Genomic DNA, 21,035 nt, shown 5'->3' with positions numbered 1-21,035 from the left:
GCCCGTTCCCGCGCAGTTATTCCACCTACAAATCGCTACCAGATGGGGAAAATTGAATTAGTCAGGGCCACACTTGTAATTATAGCCTGGCCACCCATCTCGGCCGCCTCCACCACGGTCTTACCACTGGTCTAAGCTATCTCGCTCTTACTACTTCCGTCCGACTTACCGCGCACGTACGGGACCGCGCCGGTAATAGCAGTAATTTTTCCGACGTTAATTTCATGCAAAACTTCCCAGCTTCGGTCGTCTACGTCGCGGTCGTTTTCTCCCTTTCTCCCTCCCTTTTTTTTTTTTTTTCCTTTTTGTTCTTTTGTACTTTGAGAGCAAAGTGAATCTGCACGCGCGCCAACCGGAGGTGGCAGAATTGGGACGGGAATATTAGAAATATTGGCCGAGTATATTTTTCGCCTGAGTCAGCCCACCCCCGACGTCTCCGAGGGGTGGCTCCGCGTATATATGTCACACGGCACCCTTAGTGGTTCCCAGTCGTGCCTCTGGAGTGCTTTTAAAAATAATGAAGATCACTTTCTCCGCCTGTTATTTTCTTTTTATCCCAACCTCTCTGCTTCGTCGAGCTTCCCTTTATTGCCTGATTTATCGCTCGACGTTGCGAGTGTTAATATATTTTCCGTGGGATTAAATCCTGAAATATGACGACTTCGAAACCGAGGCTGCTTACAGTTTCTGCGAGAATGTAGAATTCGTGAGAAAATGACTAATAGCGCGCCGCTGAAACGGAGATATCTAAAACTTTCCTCCACGATAAATAGAGACGAGATAAAGGATCCGTTAATTTATAGAATTTTTTAATATTTCAACGCGAGTTTCTCTGTCGCACGCCCTCTCTTTTTTATTTATTTTTTTCTCTCTGTCATTAGATTGCACACTAAGAAATATGATGGGAAAATTTAATGACGTTGTTTTTCTTCTTATATACACCGGTCTCTTTATCTCCTCTTCGTTTACACAATTTTCAGCCTCTCTTTTGAAACGTTGTAATTACAGCCGCTATTTTAGCTTACTAATGTCCGAGGAAAGGGAGTTTATTATTCGAGAGAGACAGAGAAAGTAAAGAAATTTGCAGAACTTTGAAATTTCGCAATATAATTCTGTATTGATGATTAAACAGTAATTATTTCCTATCCTTAATTTTTAGACCGTGAGCTAAAGCAATCTGAGTTCAAGATCCTCGCCGATCTCTACGTTTAATATAGAAATGTTCACGTCGTGTTTACCGCTTGGTACATAATACTTGTCATGGAAAGAGCCGGAAGAACAACAATGCTTGCACTGAGAGGAAACTCATGACTTTCATAAGTCTTTGTGCGTTTTCCGAGCGAGCTACCCGAGCACGGGCTGGCAACTTGTTAAAATTCCATCGTGATTTCCGCGCGAAGCTGCGAAGGTAGAAGCACGTCGAAAGAAACGATGCCAGCGCCCGGATAATCTCGTGGCACAGATTATTGAGCACGTTTCGCACAAGTCCTCTTTTCCGTTTACTTCAGTAAACCAATAAACTCTAACTTCATTTCAGGTAAATCCCTACGAGTTTCATGTTCGAACCATTCGATCGGCGAAGATTTTCTTATCTGAAAGGCTTGTTGAAGCGCACAAATCGACCGCGTTGATGCGAATACATTTGTATTTTTGTTCAAACGACAACGCGAAGACATAACATTTTATATCTAACTACTTTTTTTTCTTTTTTTTTTTAATGCAGTTTATCTATTTAAAAAAAAATTTTATAGAATGCGAATAAAGACAGTCATATCTTATGTACGATTGTAAATGTAAATTCTAAAATAGTTTATTTCAACAATAGTTATTCCGATGATTACTCCCTCTCCTATTCCTCGCGATGAGATTGCAATCAAACCGATGATAGTTATAGTTTTTGTTCAGCCGTCGCATCTTTCGTCGCTGAAAACCTACATTCACCGTGGATTTCATTGAAATAGTTTGCAGTAAAAGTTTATTATTCCCAATTGAAGAGCTCTCCATCGGGTAGGTTCGTATGAACGTCATGCACCTTTAACCGTTTTACGAATATCGCGCATTTTCAACAGACGGGGCGGAGGAGAAAAAGAGGGAAATTTCTCCCTTTTTCTCCCTGTCCTGACAAACGTCTACAATAGCGCATAGAACAATCGGCAATGTTATCTCGCGTAAGATCTTGCTTGATCGAAATACCTAGCGGAAATGGCCGGTCCGACTGTTAACTTCTTCCCGACGAAATAGTCGCGCTCGATTCTCGCCCGGCACCCTTGTCGCAGTTCGCTGCAAAATGCAGATACACCCGGCAGCCGAAAAGCGAGGCGCAGTTTGGAAATGAAATTTCGTGGAAATTTATGATAGTTTGCACAATAAAAGTTACCGTAGCTATCCGCGCAATCGTATCCCATGATAGAACCGCGGTATAACGCGCGTATATATATATAAAACGGAATATTCGTTTTACACTCTACACGTCGGATTATACGATATGCTGCGATAAAAATATACGATGGAATAACAAACGCAAATCAGAACGGCGTCGTTATTAATGTAAACCATGTAACTGTGTTTAATTCTGAGTCCACCGCAGATACCATTCGCAATTTATTAAACTAATACGTGCTTTGAAGGGCACGTTTGTACGATAAAGTAAATTTAAAAAAATTCTTGTTTACCTTTCAGCGATAATTTTCTGGCTAAAACCGTTTTATTGAAAATTTGAAAAAAATGTTCCGTCACGAACGGTAATCATTATTGCATAAGGGATGGCGATATGACAACAAAAAACAGAGGTAGACAAAGTGAAGCAGGAACTTAATGAGAAACCATTGAATCACCTTTGGCACCGTCGAACGCTATTGCGGTTTCCGGCGCGGTTAAAGGTGATGAAGTGTACTAAGAAAACACCGAAGTGCGCTGTGGAAACGTGGATAGACAGACGCAGGAGCGGTTTGCCTCTGAGGCAAGAAGCGTGACCCTTAATTTCGTTTCTCGTTAAATCGTTCTTTAACGAGAAAATAAGGCCGTCTTTGAGACGGAACTCTTGAAAGTTACGATTTCCCTGGCGGTATGCACGGTAATGTCGAGCGGGATGAGACATAAATGTCGTAGATTAAAACTGACGTTCGCTTTACCACGGTTGTCACGGGTAGAACTTCGAATTGTACATATTATATAATTTGTCGAGAAGCCTAGCATTTTTCTCGGTTTCGAAAAACGCTCTTAAGATACTTAAATCTTTTACTATTTTTAACGAGATAAATTCGTTTGACGATTTACCTCGTTAAGCGTTTTGTTAGATTGTATTTGCACGACGGTTAAAGTGACAGGTATTTTAAGACGAGTCAGTATAGGACATAGCTCCGGCATGTTTTACGAGTTATTGTCGTATCCGTTTAGATAATACGTGACAAGAGCTCACGTTAAATACCTATTCCAAAACTGTTCGCAAGTACGTGCGACGGCAGAAATTCATATTCATTAACTGCGGACTGTTATGCACGAAATTCACGGTATATCTAGTATGTAATGTATTGTGTCTTTCGAGCGGAGCCGAGTCATGTTATTAAGCACCTCGTGCATACCGACACATGGGCTTACCTTAATCAAAGCTTGTTAATCAGTTTGATAACGACTTTCCGAGGACGTGCTTGCGAATTCCAACAGTTTCACTCGATTCTGACTCCCATTATCATTAACACGTTGAACACTCTGACGGCCATTATGACAGCAGCATGTCTCGTTGACGCTTGCATAAAATTTAACGCTGTATTGCCGATAAAATTACAACGGACGTATTTATTTTAACTGTATAGTTGAAACAAACTGCATAAAAGTTAAAATCTGCGAGAGTTTAAATATTCATCGAATCAACATGAAATAGCATTTCTCAATAATGATTATACAAGACGTAAGAATTTTAGGCTACATTAAAAGTTTCCAGCCTCATCTTCCGATGTACAATATAAAAACTCTCATCTCAACACTTTAGGAAAAGTTGGATCTGCAAAACCATTTACTCTGACATTTTATCATCGCAATGAATTTCAAGTTGCTCCGAGCGCGTTGGCCGCTCTTTTTTTCTTTTTTTTTTATTTTTTTCCCCTCCCTCGCCATCTCCCGCCGTCGTAGGCGCGACAATTAACACTGCGAAGTGTTTTATAATAAAGCACTTGGGGCCATAATTAACACTGTTCTGTATCCGAGCTGTCGCGCTTAAAAGACCTAAAAGTAACTCAAACTTATCTCGAAGCTTGTCTCTCTGTACTGTCGTTCGTTCGTTTGCCTCAACGATATTTTCCACTCCATCTCGCTTCCTTTCTTCTATCTTTCTGTTTCTCGTTCTCCACGAGTTCTTTGTGCCCATAAATAATTCAGATGCTCGGAACGTAAAGACATTAACGGAGGTAAAAGCTTTTAAGGGAGACCAACCAGCTTGAATCTTGAACTCGTTACAGCTTTAATGATAATAACTCTGCAATCAGGTCGGACGATGCATTGTCTAGACATGCGTGCAGGCGTGCCAGCATCAAACGTTTGTAAGTGAATAATAGTCAAAGTGATTAATCAAGTACTTAGTTCGCGACAGGCTTATCCTTGATCAGATATATGGTACGCGGTGAAAAGGATCATTTATTAACATGAATAATGCCGATGCGAATAATCGGCGATGTTATTTTATTCTTTACGTTCCAGCATTTTAACTTAATTTTCCTATCTCTTTGCGTTTCTTAAAAATTTATCTTACTGTTACACAGTACTAAACAATGAGTATTAATCGTTTCCGCGCAGCATGTAAAAAGAAAAACTGCAAATTAATAGTAGGCGCTTATTTCTTAATTAATTTACACTATAACCTGTTTTAGAATGAAATTAATGTTCGTAATGACCGAGACACTAGTAATTTTACAGATTATGATAAACAGATGCCAGTTATATTAATATAACCGGGATTAAGCTGGCTCTCCAGGTTACAATATTTTCTATCTCTACGTACACCGCGGATGTAATTTCGAAAAGGACAAATTACTAATCAGACTTAGTTAGCTCCGACGGTCGCTGCAACTTAGGGATCTTAAATTGAATTTCCTATATGGAGATATCTCCATATTTCTTGCAAATATATTCGAGCGTCTGAATTTGTAGCTGTGTACGTTTCGTTAGACATAATAAATAATTAAATGTTGTATATTGAAAAAGTAAAAATGAGGAGACAAAGATAGAAATAAATAAAAAATAAATTATTATAATATATTGCTATTCTAATTGCTGTACGATTTTGATAATGTCTTGTTGAAAATTTTTTAATATTTTATCTATGTTATTGTTACAGACTCGGAGTTGCCCCGATTTGCCGAGGAAATCCAAAACGTGACAGTAAGCGTGGGACGTGATGCTTTATTGGCTTGTGTGGTGGATAACCTACGACATTATAAGGTACTTTAAGATGAATTTATTTCTGTTATCACTGTATGTATGTCAAATGTCAGGTAGCTAGTTACTCGAATTATTTTTACGTTTAATTCATTGGTTAAGATGTTGAAAAAGTTTAATGGAATAACCTTTGATATTATAAGATAACGTGCTAAAATGATTTTCTTTTCCATTTCTGTTCCACGTGTGTCGGATTTCACATGGAATGCGGTTATCGTATAATTATTTGCGTTCCTCCCAAGACTAATTCAACCCATCGATTGAAAAAGACAAAATTTAGGTCGCGTATCTGTATCTATTATGGTCGAAAATGTTAGAACTCTCTTTTTCTCTTTCTTACTTCCTCTTATAAATACTTTTTTAGCATTACTATTTTTTTTTTTTAATTTACGTCGCGTAAAAATCGAAATAAATATATAGCAAAAAAAGTTCCTACAAAAATAATTAAATTTATTATTATATAAAGAGGTGTAACTTTATGTGCAGTAAAAAACACATTAATATAGATGTAAATTTTTTTTTCCAACGTTAACAATTTTATGAGAAAGTTTGACGCATATTTATTTATTATATTGTATATCAGATACTTAAATATGAGTTCACATACACGTTGTATTTTAATATAATTTTATACATGTATGCGCACGTACACCTGATTCTAAAATAGTTTATATTACGTAAGAGGAAATACTATTCTGAATTCTAACGTGAATTATAAATAGTCTAGAGTGAGCTTAAGGAAACGTTTTCAACATGGCAAATTGCTATTAAGCAAGATTCGAACTTTTCTTGCTGCTCCGTGCAAGAAGCGCTTGCACAAATTAAATGAAGATAGTATCTACTGAAATCCCTACGGCATTTATGGTCCGTAGACTGCGAATTGGACGGTCCTAGTTTACGTACCGTTATCAAAGACCTCGCATAATTGCTTCATTTTCCTTCAGTTAATTGAGATCACGTAACAATAGGATACAATTCATTTTGCCGAGAAGTGACAACACCTAGAAATAATACGACCCGGCATAAGCTAATAATACGTTTCCTTCTTTCTCCTAGATGATCAGAATCAAGTACAGCCGTATAAATTATTCTGCATCGCTAACTTTATTTCGTCACGGATTTTGCTGCATCTCGTTAAGCGCGTAAATTAAATTCATACGTTTCTGTTAAACGAATTTCAGGAATGTGTCTCGGTATATGAAATATAATCTACAAGATATCCGCCACCGTCTTTTGAAAATTTAATGAGAGATGAAAGATTTATGTTCTCATCGTTCGACGAGCTTTCGTACACTCGGTATTCGCTGCACATTCCAAGGAGAAAGCATATTTCGCATTCAAAAATTTTCTCCCAGCGACATTCGATTCTACTATCCATTCATCCTTTTAATCGAAAGGCTTTCATATGAAAATGCGCTAAACGCTTTTCTGTGTTGAGAACCGAGAGATTTTGAGTTTGTAAGTTTTCAGATCGCAAATGTACATATGTTGGTTAGATACGTATCTCTTAAAAATAATTTTAAATATACTAATATAAAATTTTAGCTCCACATTTAAAGAAATTATTAACGCGCTAATAATATTAACTCGTAAAAATATCAAAAATATTTTAAATATATTTAAATTAATTAATTTTCAGATTTAGTTTTAATTTTTGATTATTTACTTTTTATCTAACTATAATTCATTTTGCTATTTCTTTTGTTTTCGTTATTAACAATTATCGCAACAATGTCAAGTTTGGAGTAAACTTTCATCTGTTATGTCGATGAGAGCACGTCAGAAGTTGTGTCAAGATGAGTTATTAAAGTAATATTGTAACGAATACTGCGGAACGTCATTTAGTGTGGGTTTATAAATGTGAGTTCACGCGTACGGCTACGTGTGTGCATAGCAGTCGAGTACATATAAGGATAAGAGCTAAAATATTCGCGAGCGAGCTGATCTTTTCCACGAGCGATACTCTCCAGTCGTACTACTGGAAACACGGAACATACTTGAGTTGCGCTTGCGGTGGAAATTATACTGCTGTAGAATTTGCGAGACTTCGGGCATGTTTTGCATGCTCAAGAAACCTCTTGCCCGTATCGAAAATTCAACGACGAAAGTGTGCGAGAGACAGGCGGTAGTACGAAGAAGAGTGAGTAGTTCTAAGCCTCCGTCAGTTTCTCGAGATCTATGTAAAGGCTGTAGAATATAACTTTGCTCGATTATTGAGTTAAGATAACGAAACTAATTCGATGTTTTTTTTTTATTAAAAAGAAAAAAAAACATATAGAAAACCAGAAAAAACGCTACGCGTGCCTTATTTTACTAAAGATCTCAAAAAAAGAAATTTTTTTTGTTTAAGGTGGCATGGGTGCGAGTTGACACGCAAACCATATTGTCGATCCATCAGAACGTAATTACTCAGAATCCCCGAATCACATTATCTTACAATGATCATCGCTCGTGGTATCTTCATATAAAGGAAGTTCAGGAAGTCGATCGCGGATGGTACATGTGCCAGGTGAATACGGATCCGATGAAGAGTCGTCAGGGTTACGTACAAGTTGTGGGTAAGCGGTATTATATATTCAAGTTTTCTCAAAGCCTCGGTTAAATTTAATGTAAAAATTATTTGTACGTTATAGAAAATTCTCCCTCCCAAGAATTATATTTCTACTAACATTATTAATTAAAAAATTATATTTAATAACTCGACAAGAAAGCGACCGTGTAAAAAGATTTAAATTTCCATAATTATAATTATAATTATGAAAGTAAAATTTTAATAATGTCCGTGTTACAGTACCGCCGTCGATTATCACCAAAGAGACCAGTACTGACATGGTGGTCCGCGAAGCTTCCAATGTGACGTTGACGTGCAAAGCAACTGGATATCCGGAGCCTTACGTCATGTGGCGACGGGAGGATGGCAAGAACATAAATTATAACGGCGAGAGTGGTGAGTCATAATTAATTTACTATGATTTTCTCGAATAGACAAGCGAGTAGAAACGACGGTATTCCGAGCTTAACGCGCGGTAGAATAGTTATAACTTTGATAATGCCGCTGAGAGATGTGGCGGTCGATAACACATATCGTATGCAAATGATAAATGATGCTAAATTACTTGCCCCTAAATTGATCACTAGACTGGGACGCACATTTCTGTTTAAATCCTTCTTATATTTACAATTAACGATATATTAAAGTATTATTTTATTCATTCTTACTTTAGTAATTTACACATTAATTAATATTCTAGAGTTACACTTTATATTATTAGATACAATTAGATAAAACAAATAATTTCCTATATGTATATAGATAATAATAGACACAATGGAAAGCAAAACAATACGTTAGCCATTAGCTTACAGATAATATTATGATTTATTAATTAAATGTATCACTGGTGATATTGTATTTTATTTTCCAATATTAAGAGCAATTGTGTTATACGATTACACCAACGGTTATTAAGTAATTAAATTCATTTTTTTAATGTAGTTTTCATACTCTATACTGCTTAAAAAAAATAAAATCAATGCTATTATAAAAAATAATACCTTCCATTCTCATTTTATAAATAATGCGAATTACATGAGAATAATACCTACGGTTTGCTACATCTCCAAGCATCCGGTATCATCTATCCCCCTACTAACGGATGCAGTGATTTAACGATTAATTATTTCTCTCCTAGTCCAACATCAAAATTCGGTCCAGTAAACTGTGGCCAGAACGCAATTATTCAGGTGCGCGGTGTAACCACTGCATATCGCCAAACCGTACTGTGTAATATGTCCAAAAGTGTACCTACTAGTTCACAGTTCGAAGTTGAGATTTACATATACACATGTGCAATAAAATATATATAAATATGCGTTGCTCAATACAATTCTTTAACTTTTTACGCGATCAATTACCATGCAAAAATTATTTCGCGTAGAATTTCTTACGTAACTTTAGTCTTATTTTACTTCGCAATGAAAATGCTACACAAATAATATTTTAGAATTATGTTAGATTATGAAAATTTTTAACAATTATCAGACTTCGATATAAATAATGGATCGACGATAGTGCCAGCTGTGCCTATCGTTTCAACATGATGAAAATATCTATGCGACATAAGAACACATCCACTTTCTTGAACCCATCTCGATCGATGCTAATTACCCTCTTAATTACTAATTATGACGGGATCAAAAAGTACAAGCCAGTCGACTGGCTGAGGTGAAAATGGACGGGATGAGACGTCAAACCGTCTGCAGATTCCGGAGGATTTCCTCAATAAAGGATAAAGGTTGGATTTAATTTCTGTGCGCGCTAATTTAAATTTTCATTGCCTTCCAAGCATACGTCGACTGCCGACGCTCAGAGGAGATCGTAAACCACTACTCCACACTAAGCCGACCGTATAAACTGATACTGATAAATATGGATGTCGCGCGTTCCGATATGGAAAAATAGTCGATTACGTAGCGTGATCCACTGATTATCTGTCGCAAAAATAACGCGCGTTTTATTGTAAATAAAAGAGACGATTACAGTTCTTAAAGTCGAATTAAAATACAAAAAGAATATTACCGACGACACAGATACGGCGTTGATTATATCTATTATCTGAAATTAAACTGATGCGGTCGTAACAAATATTTACTACTTTGAAAATATATGTTGGGAGGAACTTAAATGATAGCTCACATTATAAGATGACATTTCGTAACATTACTTCGTAAAAAGGAAATAAACTTTTACGTTCGCGCATAGCACATGAGCGTTGAGAGGTTTAACACCTTTTAGAAGCTATGAATATTTTATTTATCTATATCGAGCCATTGCGCACACTTTATCCATTTACATAAACTCTTTCTTCTTCAAAATGTCTATTCAATATCTCTTTTAATTTTTTTTTTATTTTCTGTATGAAAAAAAAATCAGTATTTAGTGTTGCAGAGAATGAAAGTTACATTATACATTTTTATTAAAATCTTTTCTCTGCTATTTTTATTAACTTTTAAAGATTTCATAATTTTTCCAAATAATTTTTTAGAATTATAAATTTCAAAATATTTTTTAATAAAGATTCAGTAGTAAAAGTTTCGATAATAATTCTTGAATAATTAGCCGTTCTTTCATTTATAATTAATGATCCGTTACCAAGCGCATAACGATACGTAATCGATATCTATCTGCGTGTAGAGATACAAACTAGTAAGCCGGCGGTTCGTCATTCGAGAGAAGCGTCAGATTATCCGCGTAATTGGACAAAATATCGCGGTGGTGAATATGGCTCGCGTTCGAGCCGTACGACCGCGTTACTAACTGATGTGTTGGCCTCTGGGGACGGGCTAACGCCATTACTTCTCGCCTGATAGCCTCCAGACACCCACCAACCCTCCGAGAAAATATAGATGGTTGTCGGCTTTTCTTGCCTCTTCTCGGGCCGGAGGTATACCCTATCCGTGCCCTCTCGCCCACCTTGAGGCGAGCGAACCAAAAAAGAATGGTTGAGAGAGATGAGAAAGCAAATCGAATTTAGCAAAACTATCGCGCGTTGAGGTGGCGGCGCCGTTGGACGCGATGGTGGTGGTGGTGCGAGGCACCTGCAGGTACAAGGGAGATTTACCTCCGGCGGACAGGTACCGGAACTGATCGTGCGGAAGGGCGATGGCGAGAACACGAGGGAAAAGATAAAAGGAAGGCGCGGGCGGGAAATTAGAGCGCCGAGGGGTGCGGTAAGGGCTCCAGGAGACCATGAGGGGCAAATAAACGACGAGGAAGGCGGAAACGAATCGTCGTGTCGCTCGTGTCTTTAATACGATCGTTCATAAGAGCGATAACGCGGCGCAATTCAGCGACGTCTGCGAACGTCGTGCTCGGTGTCGAGGGTGAATTGGAACCGGATACAGTGGACAAGCCGGGGAAAATATGGAATATTCCGCGTCCGGCAACTCGGACGCGAGGGTTTATCTGCGCGGACGAACGAAAATCCGGTCCCGGCTCTATACTTATGGAAATGCGCATACATTGGTGCCCGTTGATGCCGTTTCGCGCATTTCGTGCTCAGGAAATGCGATTGGTTTCTTCCGCCTCCTCGAGATGTACGAACCCGTTTGCTACCTGTCCATCCTGTCCACTGCCCTTCCGATCTACGGAGCGAACTTGGTCCTTCGCTCGGCCCTACTCCGTTTCTCTCCGATACGGGAACGACTCTAAACTCGCTCGGACGCGCGCGCGTGTGTGTTACAGACGTGTACGTACCGCGCAAACCATCCACTCGACCGTACACACCTACACGATTATCGTGGATCAATGTAGCCGTGTGCTCGTGATTATGTCTGTACACACGAATCCTCGCACATATATACTGTTCACCGACCGTTAAATGTACATACACGCGAAGTCATGGACGCGTACATCTCCTTCTCGCCCACCTGTTTATATCTACCAAGGAGCGAAGGTAGATAGGAAGCGAGAGACACATACACCGCGGGTATTTCCGTCACCGATACTCTCACGAGTCCCGGCAAGACCTTCCCCGTTAATGCGACCACGGCTTGTCGACGCGAGGCCGACATAACGCGACGCGACTGGAAAATCGAAACCGACAACGAACTGAGTTTCCCCGCCGGTGGTGCCTAGGAGACGAGCGTGCAGGAGAATAGGAGTTGATGTGCATCGGGTATAAAGCACGGCGCAAAGTCGGCTATACCCTTGCACTCATTTCGCGCTCACACATCCATCGCCTGATTCCGCGCCAGAGAGAGAACACACGTACACATAACGACTCGAACCGGTATCGAACGCGCCCCGATGTCTGCGGCGCGCCAATGCTTGCGGTGAAGAGGCACGTTACGTTTTCTCGTTACCGTTTGAGGTTCCTTTGTGCCTTCCAAACCGCTGGTAAAGTCAGCGTTCAGCACGAAGTCAATATTATCTGAGAAATTTCTCGCTGGAAACTGGAATATAATAGCCCCGTCTTTCATCCGCTTTACGCAATGCTGCACTGCAAACGTAATTTGTCTTTCAAACCCCGTGACGTCAAGCGTCCATGACAATCGATCGTTAATGTTCTCCGAGTTCGCGCTGCAGTAACGAGCGACTTTATTTTATTTCATTTCTCGCCTCGCGCAAGTATTTACGCAATTTGTCTGAAACTTGTGAACATTCGTGTCTTTAACGCATATAACAAATAGTTGCTGGGAAATGTAATCAAATATTTGCAGCCTTACGTAGACCATTGAACGGAATGTGTGTGAGTGAACGTAAATTGTTAACACATAAGCTATTCAAGCGTTCGCGTTTATATTAAAAATTTCCGGTATTTAAATAAATCACGCTTTTTTATTATTTCATACAAACACAATGAATTAGATACGATAAAAATATATTTTATTTTAATTATTTTACATGTTACGAGAAATATGAATTTAAAAAAAGCTACATTTGTTCGTTCAATATTTTACGTAATCCACGTGACGGCACTATTTGTCACAATCGTCGCTATTAACACGTTCGTGAGCGTTAAAGCGTTTTCAAGAGCTGCGCAATAAATACCGTAATAAGAATCACTTACGTACGTCTGGTCCAACATTCGCAGATACATTAGCAGCAATAATCGTTGGCCAAGGATTTCTCTCGGAAATGAATGTACCTGGGTTATCTCGCGGTTATAACGCGAAAAAGGGCACTTAAGGCTACAAGGAAGGGGGATGGGATGAAATATCTGCGACCCATCCTTCGCTTATGGGCCGGAATACATCACGTACTAATTCCCAAATAGGTGGCCGACCCTCCACTTCGTCTTCGAGTAAGCTGTTCGCTTATTTTTACGCTGCGAAGAATACGCTACGGAAAACGTTATGCAAAGCACGCCGCGGCATCGACGTGAACAAACGCTAATTTATTTCGAGAGTGGTTCCGCACGTCTTTTCCCTACCTACGCACACTCGCCGGCGGATAAGCCGCGAAAGATCCCAACCATCATCCACGTGACGTCCTGCGAAAATTTCAAAACATCGTCGATACGCTCGCGTGACGCGAAACTTTATCCAGTCTGACGATTGGGAGCCAATTTTACCAAAGTTTAATAACGCCATGGAGGTTGGAGCGCGAATCTTTCTAGGTCGACGCAGGCAATATCATATAGCATTATAGACACGTACATCAAGTACATGATGTAACTTTAATATATGAAGTAATATTCTCGTAATATGTACATATCTGTACGAGACAGATGTATCTCTCCCCCATTTCTCTTTCTCTGTAGTTTGCGTTATACAAATATTAGAAAAAATATTTTATCTGTGTTAAGTAACGATGGAGAGTTTTATTTCAATTTATTTCGTATTTTTAGCAGTTTTTTTTAACATTTAAAAAATCCTCGTTCTTTTTATTTCGTATATATGAGTAAATTGGTAAAGTGAAATTGCAAATTGAAAATATTCATAGTTACAGCATATGCGAAAGAATATAGAAAACGCAACATTCTACAGCTAGAATAAAAGGTACGATTATAAGGGAATCACCAGCCAGCGATAACTTCATTAATAGCGTTATTCATAATGTAATATGACATGACAACGCCTGAGCTCACGCGATATGATAATGGCGTATGGTCTAATCTTAACTGGCATCGATCGCCGTCCTACCGTGAAATAATCAGATCGCCGCGGTTAAATTGAGTCACCTCGATCGCGCTGTGGAAACAATAAAATTTGGGCGTGCCCGAAAATAATAATTGTCCGCGTTCCCTTTTGTTCGCCCCCGCCGCAACGTGTCCGCCGTGAAATTCCGCCCAGTCGAGCCATATTGCGGTTTCCCATTAAGCCGAAAGTTTTAAAGGTTTCCGCTAAACCGGTAAGCGAGTAGTTCCGACACAAGGCCTGCGGGACTACTTGATTAAAACCCCCTGAAAGTGCGACCCGCCGGGCAGAATCTCCCAGCACTCTGCATTGTTTATGGAACAATAGATAGGTTTGCCGCGCAGCTTGTAGCACGGGGTGCGCTACCAAGGATTCCAACACCTTCTCGCATCTCACTGCTGGCCGAGTAACAACTTTATCCCTTTCACTGCTTTCATCGTTGCATCGCGTGTATATGTATATGCTACATTCCCTTTCAGCAACGAAATCTTCAGCTGTGCCGCGCGGCGAAATTTAATAATCTGCAATTTTTATTTTGCCCGACGCGAATTTTGTAATTGAAGCGCGAACTAAAAAAAAAAAAAAAACGCATGAATATGCAAAGAGAGCTGTACGGTAATAATGCAACAGGCGTATTTTATCGCGTCCAATATCGCAAATATTATCGTATCTGCTGATGAAGAGCACATTATCGAGTTTTGCGTACCGCATTTTTTTATGTTACGATTGAATTAAATTCTAGTGAAATTGTGTAAAATATTGAAAAAAAAAAAAGAAACTCATAGGAATGTTGCATTAATATTTTAGATTAAAACGCGTTTAAGAGCATCACACACAACTTGCAGCATCTTGTGCATTTTTATAACACCTTATTGCTCCTACGTAGTTTTGTCAAATGGGTACAAAGCTCCTCGTGTCTCGCGATGCTTTCAACTTTATTACAAGAAAAAACTTAAATAGGTTTTTCATCTTTGTACGCGTTATTCTTTTTGCATTTTCTTGAGCTGTTGGTTTAAACTAAAGAGAAACGCGTATAAAAGCGTATCAATTTCATTTTGTGAATTATTCCATTAAAATATATAATAACAAAGATACATAATAAATTACGGAAACTTGAAAGAACTTTCTTATGAAACTGTTAAATGAAGTGTATTTTAATAAAATTTACTTTTATATCCCTTCTTTATTTTTTATTTCTACTAATTGCCGCATATTGCGTAAATCGTCTATATTTTAATTTGCACTGCGCGACATATATTGCTTGTATAATATGTGTAATGGAAAATTGCTCGATCAATGCTCTCAAAATACGCGAAACATACGTTGAATATGTGATTTCTATATCCAGATAAATACGTATGTCACGTGCAATCTATTAAGTGACGACAGCGAGATAGCGCATAGATCATTCTATCAAATACAGCAGTTCCTCCGCTAATATGACGATTCATTCTACACGTACCCGGCCTGGTTCAATATGCACACACACGACGCGCATTCATGTAATTGCCGTCGAAATAAGACTAAAGAAATACGTCGGGCAATAATATGCATACGACATTATCGTTTATGACACGCATTATAAGAATAATTAGAATTATGCGCCGTATTTTTGTCGACATAAAATAATCCATTAACTTAATTTTCATAGAACAACACGACGGTATTTCGCCGCGCTAATTAATATTTACGGACCTAATTTTTTTTTTTTTTTTGTTAATTAAAACAAAATGTTCAACTTTTCAAATATTTTCCAAACGCTTATTATTAAGTAACGTCTAATTTATTTGCTCGTTTTACTTTCGCGCATTGGGTATTATTGCTATCGAAATCTGTATCGAGCTGAATCGGTGACGAGATAATGCGATTATCGGTACGCGGTTGTCTTTAATGTTTAAGCAGCTCTTTTGTGACGAAATGCCGATGTAATTCGCCTTTGCAGAGTTTAATCTACCTTCTATCTGGTCTATGTCATCTGCGCCAGGCATATCAAACCAACATGCCAGAAATGAATGCAGCGCGGATGCAAATGGCTCTTCGGCAAGGCGCAAAGTGCTCTTTGTCGCACGACATGCAATAAAAGTTTCGACGCATATGCGCGTCCCGCGCTTTCAGCGGCCTGCACTTCGATGAACGCCGCTTTCTTTGTCGATATCATCGATATCTATATTTTCGAAATAATACCGATATTATCGCGCCACGCTTATTAATTCGTGAGAAGAATTACAACTGCGACGAGCGATGCTTGCCAAATTACATTATATGTTATACAATAATTACTTTGGCCAGGAATATAATATGAGGATTTTTCAACGATCTGCTATAACGTAAAACACGCTTTAATTAAAAAGTTTAATTCAAAATTTGATTATTAATTAATTGTTTATAGATTTCATAGCGGAGTTAACGACTCGTATTTTTATACAGAAATGTATCCGCAAATATTTTATGAATTGCAATAAAAACCGAAAATATTAGAGGGAGCATATTAAATGCATTTTCCTAAACCTTTTGCAGTTTACATACTAATATGCGCGAACGTTTTATGTTCCAGTGAATGTTGTGGATGGCGAAGTGCTGCATATCGTGAAGATAAGCCGTCTTCACATGGGGGCTTATTTATGCATAGCTTCAAACGGCGTTCCGCCATCGGTGAGCAAGCGCGTCTCGCTACGTGTGCAATGTAAGTTACTAATTTTCCCACGTTATCAAAGAATTTCCATTGCGCGCATAAACATTCCTTGAAATTTCGTACGTAAACGTAATGCAAATAATAAATGCGGTTTTTATTAAAGAGTAGAACTCGCGCGTGATAATAGTGCAATTTTTGGCGAAAAAATAAAAATATGGAATAATATCGAAAAAGACTTTCCGTACAATTTGATATTTATTTATAAATACCGATCAGAGAAACATTTCAAAATATTCGTAAAGCGATGGATCCATCGCTCGTCCACGGCCATTAACCTAACGAATTCAGATAAAACCAATAGTTCGCAAAGGCAGCGATTTTAATATTGATTTCTCTGATTGAAAAAGTTTGTGGGAATTATTTTCCAGCGTGAGTATCTCGAAACTGAGCCAATCGAAACTTCGCAGGATCGTGTCGAATCGAACATAAATTAAAATGTCTGAGAGTATACACTTCGAATGTTTTATATTTTCAGGGCTTTCTTTTTCATATATTAAAAATGGATAAATATTTAAAATGAAAAATAAACTTAACAAAATTTAGAATTAATTCATTAATTAATTTCCAAGAAAGCTACATTGATTTGTCAGTGTTAAAAAAGTACGTATACACGTGCAGTATACAAGCACATATAAGTGCATCTACATAACTTACGCACCACAGCAATTATTTTATCTCATTTGCAATGTAAATATCGTCGTCAAACATATTTCTAAAGATATATTTGGTATGGATTAATATTGATTTTGCATCAATATCCCACTATTGAATACTGGATTTGCGCTGACACTATTGATTCCTTCATATATCTATATGCCATTAGCGAAAACCACGATGTCATCGTAATACTATGCACTTTGGTATTATGATAAGAGTAGGATAAAACTTGGGAAGGAGCGACTATTGTCGCATAAGGATACCGGCGTATTTTTCTGTACAAGAAAAGATGATAAGAACGGATGATGGAGAGAAACCCGTTTTTATCATGCCTCCCCGATTGCGGAGCGCGCGTAACTTGGTAAATGCTGGTCGCTGGAAGTAGTAAAGCACGATGTTGGATATATTATACTTTTAATGAACTCGACGTGGTTCATAAACGTTAGAAATGAAATAAAGCCACTACTTTTCTTTGATATATGAACTGCGCTAATACTGTTACTCGCGAACTAGTTTTTATTAATCTCTCGACATTACGTCGACTACATATGCAGTATACATTTAATTTCCAAGTCGCGTAATGCATTATATTCCGCCGTGTATAGAAATATTAGTTTGTTAAATAAAAATTTTATTTTTAAAGATTTTTTTTTCTTTTTTTTTCAACGTTATAAGTATTTTCTTATGCAAAATAATCGTATGTACGTCATACATAAAATTTATGCATAAAATTTGAGCGTTGCATTATCATACTGCGATATAATTTAAATTGAGTAATGCTTTACATTGCATTATGAAAATTGAGAGAAAATACTAATGATTAAAAGATAAATATATTTATTTATGTAAAAGAGCGGAGATGAAAAGGCTGATCATATTAAACGGCGATCTCTATAATTCGGTGAAAAGTGGTTGTTCTTCATTCGTGAAAGCATTTTCGTGCGATACGCCATGCATTAGGTCGGTTTTCAACGTCTCATTTAACCACCGATTTATGGGCGGCTACTTGACCCAGATATGGTCGATATACGTCCGTTCCTCCCCGCGCACCCGTGAAAGAAACGGGCAAACGTGGAACGTCATTCCCCGTTGACTGTCGCGAGGAAAATTGAATGAGACATTAATTTTGGAAAAGAAATTATTAAAATGAAATGGAAACAGCCAGTAATAATTAAGATAATTGAAAAAATAAATGAAACCTCGCTGCATTTTAACTGTCGCTCATCTACCAACGATTCCCGGGTTCTACTTAATTTCAAGTGCAAAACGCGTGCCACTTTTTCTGGCGCATTAGTTTCTCGTTTATGTACCTCTCTCTTCCCAAGCACAAATATTAATAGCCGTCTAAGAAATTCGTATCCCGAATGGCGTTTTTGTACGAGGGTCACGAATTGCGTTAAGCTTTCGACCACTTACACGTGACCCGCGCGATATAATATTTTTTCCTTCGTATTTCTCGGGATTATTATGTGGCATATTGTGTTATAGTCTCACGGATGTTGACTTGCTGACGGTGCGTGGTGCATGATAAACGCACGAATATTAGTAACTCACGGCGTGAATTAATATCGGTCATGTATCACAGAAATATCTCGCCTAGCAACTTTTTCTGCGACTTTATCCTTAATATTTTTTAGATGCGCTAACGTAAATAATGTTTCCGTAAATGAAAATTACATTTTTTTAATGTATATTAAAATAACATGCAAAATGGAAATTGTAGTTTCGTCTAGTGTCAACAATTTTATTAATAACTCAGCAGGCCTGTTGGGAAGAGACATAGGTGAAAAAACTATCCTTCGCAACTCTGTTGAAAGTGCACTCTCTACTAGTAAATCGCAATTTGCGTCCGTCCGTAAAAGACAAAAGTATGACACGACTTTATCCATACATTGAAGTATCAAAATCGATCAAAATAGAATAGTTGCATATTCACGAAATACAAATATCAATTAAAATTTTTCCAAGTCATACATTTTTTAACTACTTGCTTATACTAAACATAAAATGTAACTAATAAAATAATAAACCAAAAATAAATTAAAAAAAAAAACTTTTTGCGAGATTGAAAATTTGACGTTAAAAACATTTTTGAAAGAACTCAATCCAATTTTACACAAAAAATGTTTTTATAGGATATTTGTAAAATACAATATTATATATTTATTCAAAAATAATAATATTTATAAATATATAATTAAAACAGACTGATAAAGAAATTTGATTAAAAAATTTTTCTCAATAAAATGTACAAATAAAATTAGAATAAATGCACGGAAAAGAAAAATGTTGCAAATTTTTTTGGTTTTTCAGTAGAAAATTTCTTGATTAATCCAACATGCAGTCTACGTTGCACGCAACGTCTATTTCTAGATAGTGCTTTTGAATCATGACAACCTCCAAAGTAAAGATGAGAGATTACATATATGTAGTTGTATACTGCACGTTAGTCATGCTTTTTGCGAAATTTCATTGAATTTTTAGATGTCCAAAATATGACTTAGAAAAGAAAACAGAATTCTGAATTCATATTTGTACAAGCCCTCTACATTGTTTTAATAAATTCGACAATTAGCATTTAACAAACTGTTTCAGCATTTAACTTCAAATCGTTAGATCATCTCCGATCTCGAATGAGATAATTACTCTCACTAATTCTTTGAGTTAAATATTGCGCTAAATTAAATTTTATTTTATAAATATATTTCAATTATAAAATACTCGACAAGGTTTTAGAAATACCATGGCCGATTCAGTAATACAATCGATTTAAACTTTGAAATATTTTCACATTTCGCCATAATTATTATCATCTTAAATATTAATGCAAATTTATTCATTGCGTGCCATTGTTTCTAGCAACTGGAAAGTATATACTATACATAATTCATGGTGAATATCATTTCTATTTTACAGTCCCACCCATGCTCTCTATACCAAATCAGTTGGAAGGAGCGTATATCGGACAAGACGTAACTCTCGAGTGTCACACGGAAGCTTACCCGAACTCGATAAATTATTGGACAACCGAACGAGGCGACATGATTGTCTCTGGTAATTTTAAGAATCCGAATGCACGCATTTTCTGCAGTCATTGCATGCTCGATCTCTATCGTTATATACGATTTCACAATTCCGTTTTTAAATGAGAGCCGGAGAACTTGGTTTTATTGGCACAGGCAATTCGGTTTCAGGCGACAAGTACGAAGCGGTAGCCACCGACAGTGGTTACAACAAATACATGATGCTAAAAATCAGGAACGTCGGCCCGAAAGATTTCGGCTCGTATAAATGTGTCGCGCAAAACTCTCTTGGTGGAACAGACGGTGTCATCAAGCTAGACGGTAAGTTTGCAAGCATAATAAAAATATCGATGCGTATCTTTTACGACGCGAGGTAAAGTAAAGTAAAGTTCGATAAGGGTATCCCCGCGGAGTGAAAACGTTTAGCGTCGCGCATTGAAAAGCATCGAGAGCAAAGTGATATCACGTTGTGGTCTATTTAAGATCGATTATTCGAAGTCGACGTCTGCGCGCTAATGGTGAAATAATTGGTTTCCAATAGTCAGTTACTTAAAGATATTTGAGCTTTCGCCGTTAACGAGCAATAGACGAGA

The 21,035-nt window shown here is 37.6% G+C and overlaps 1 protein-coding gene across 5 annotated transcripts in view; it reads left to right on the top strand.

The window, feature by feature from the left end:
* The window catches only part of LOC139106239 (neurotrimin), a 145,350-nt gene that overhangs the window by 115,742 nt on the left and 8,573 nt on the right, over window positions 1-21,035 (top strand). For 4 of the 5 annotated variants that reach the window (XM_070662858.1, XM_070662831.1, XM_070662848.1 and 1 more), the window contains exons 3-8: window positions 5,330-5,433; window positions 7,781-7,988; window positions 8,222-8,377; window positions 16,625-16,753; window positions 20,336-20,473; window positions 20,599-20,763. In XM_070662858.1, coding sequence (XP_070518959.1) covers window positions 5,330-5,433; window positions 7,781-7,988; window positions 8,222-8,377; window positions 16,625-16,753; window positions 20,336-20,473; window positions 20,599-20,763 — 900 coding nt within the window. The remainder of the gene's footprint in view (window positions 1-5,329; window positions 5,434-7,780; window positions 7,989-8,221; window positions 8,378-16,624; window positions 16,754-20,335; window positions 20,474-20,598; window positions 20,764-21,035) is intronic. The other variant, XM_070662840.1, reaches the window with a different exon arrangement.

The sequence above is a fragment of the Cardiocondyla obscurior genome, linkage group LG01, assembly GCF_019399895.1.
Source record: "Cardiocondyla obscurior isolate alpha-2009 linkage group LG01, Cobs3.1, whole genome shotgun sequence".
NCBI lineage: Eukaryota > Metazoa > Arthropoda > Insecta > Hymenoptera > Formicidae > Cardiocondyla > Cardiocondyla obscurior.
This window is presented reverse-complemented; position numbering and strand designations above follow the sequence as displayed.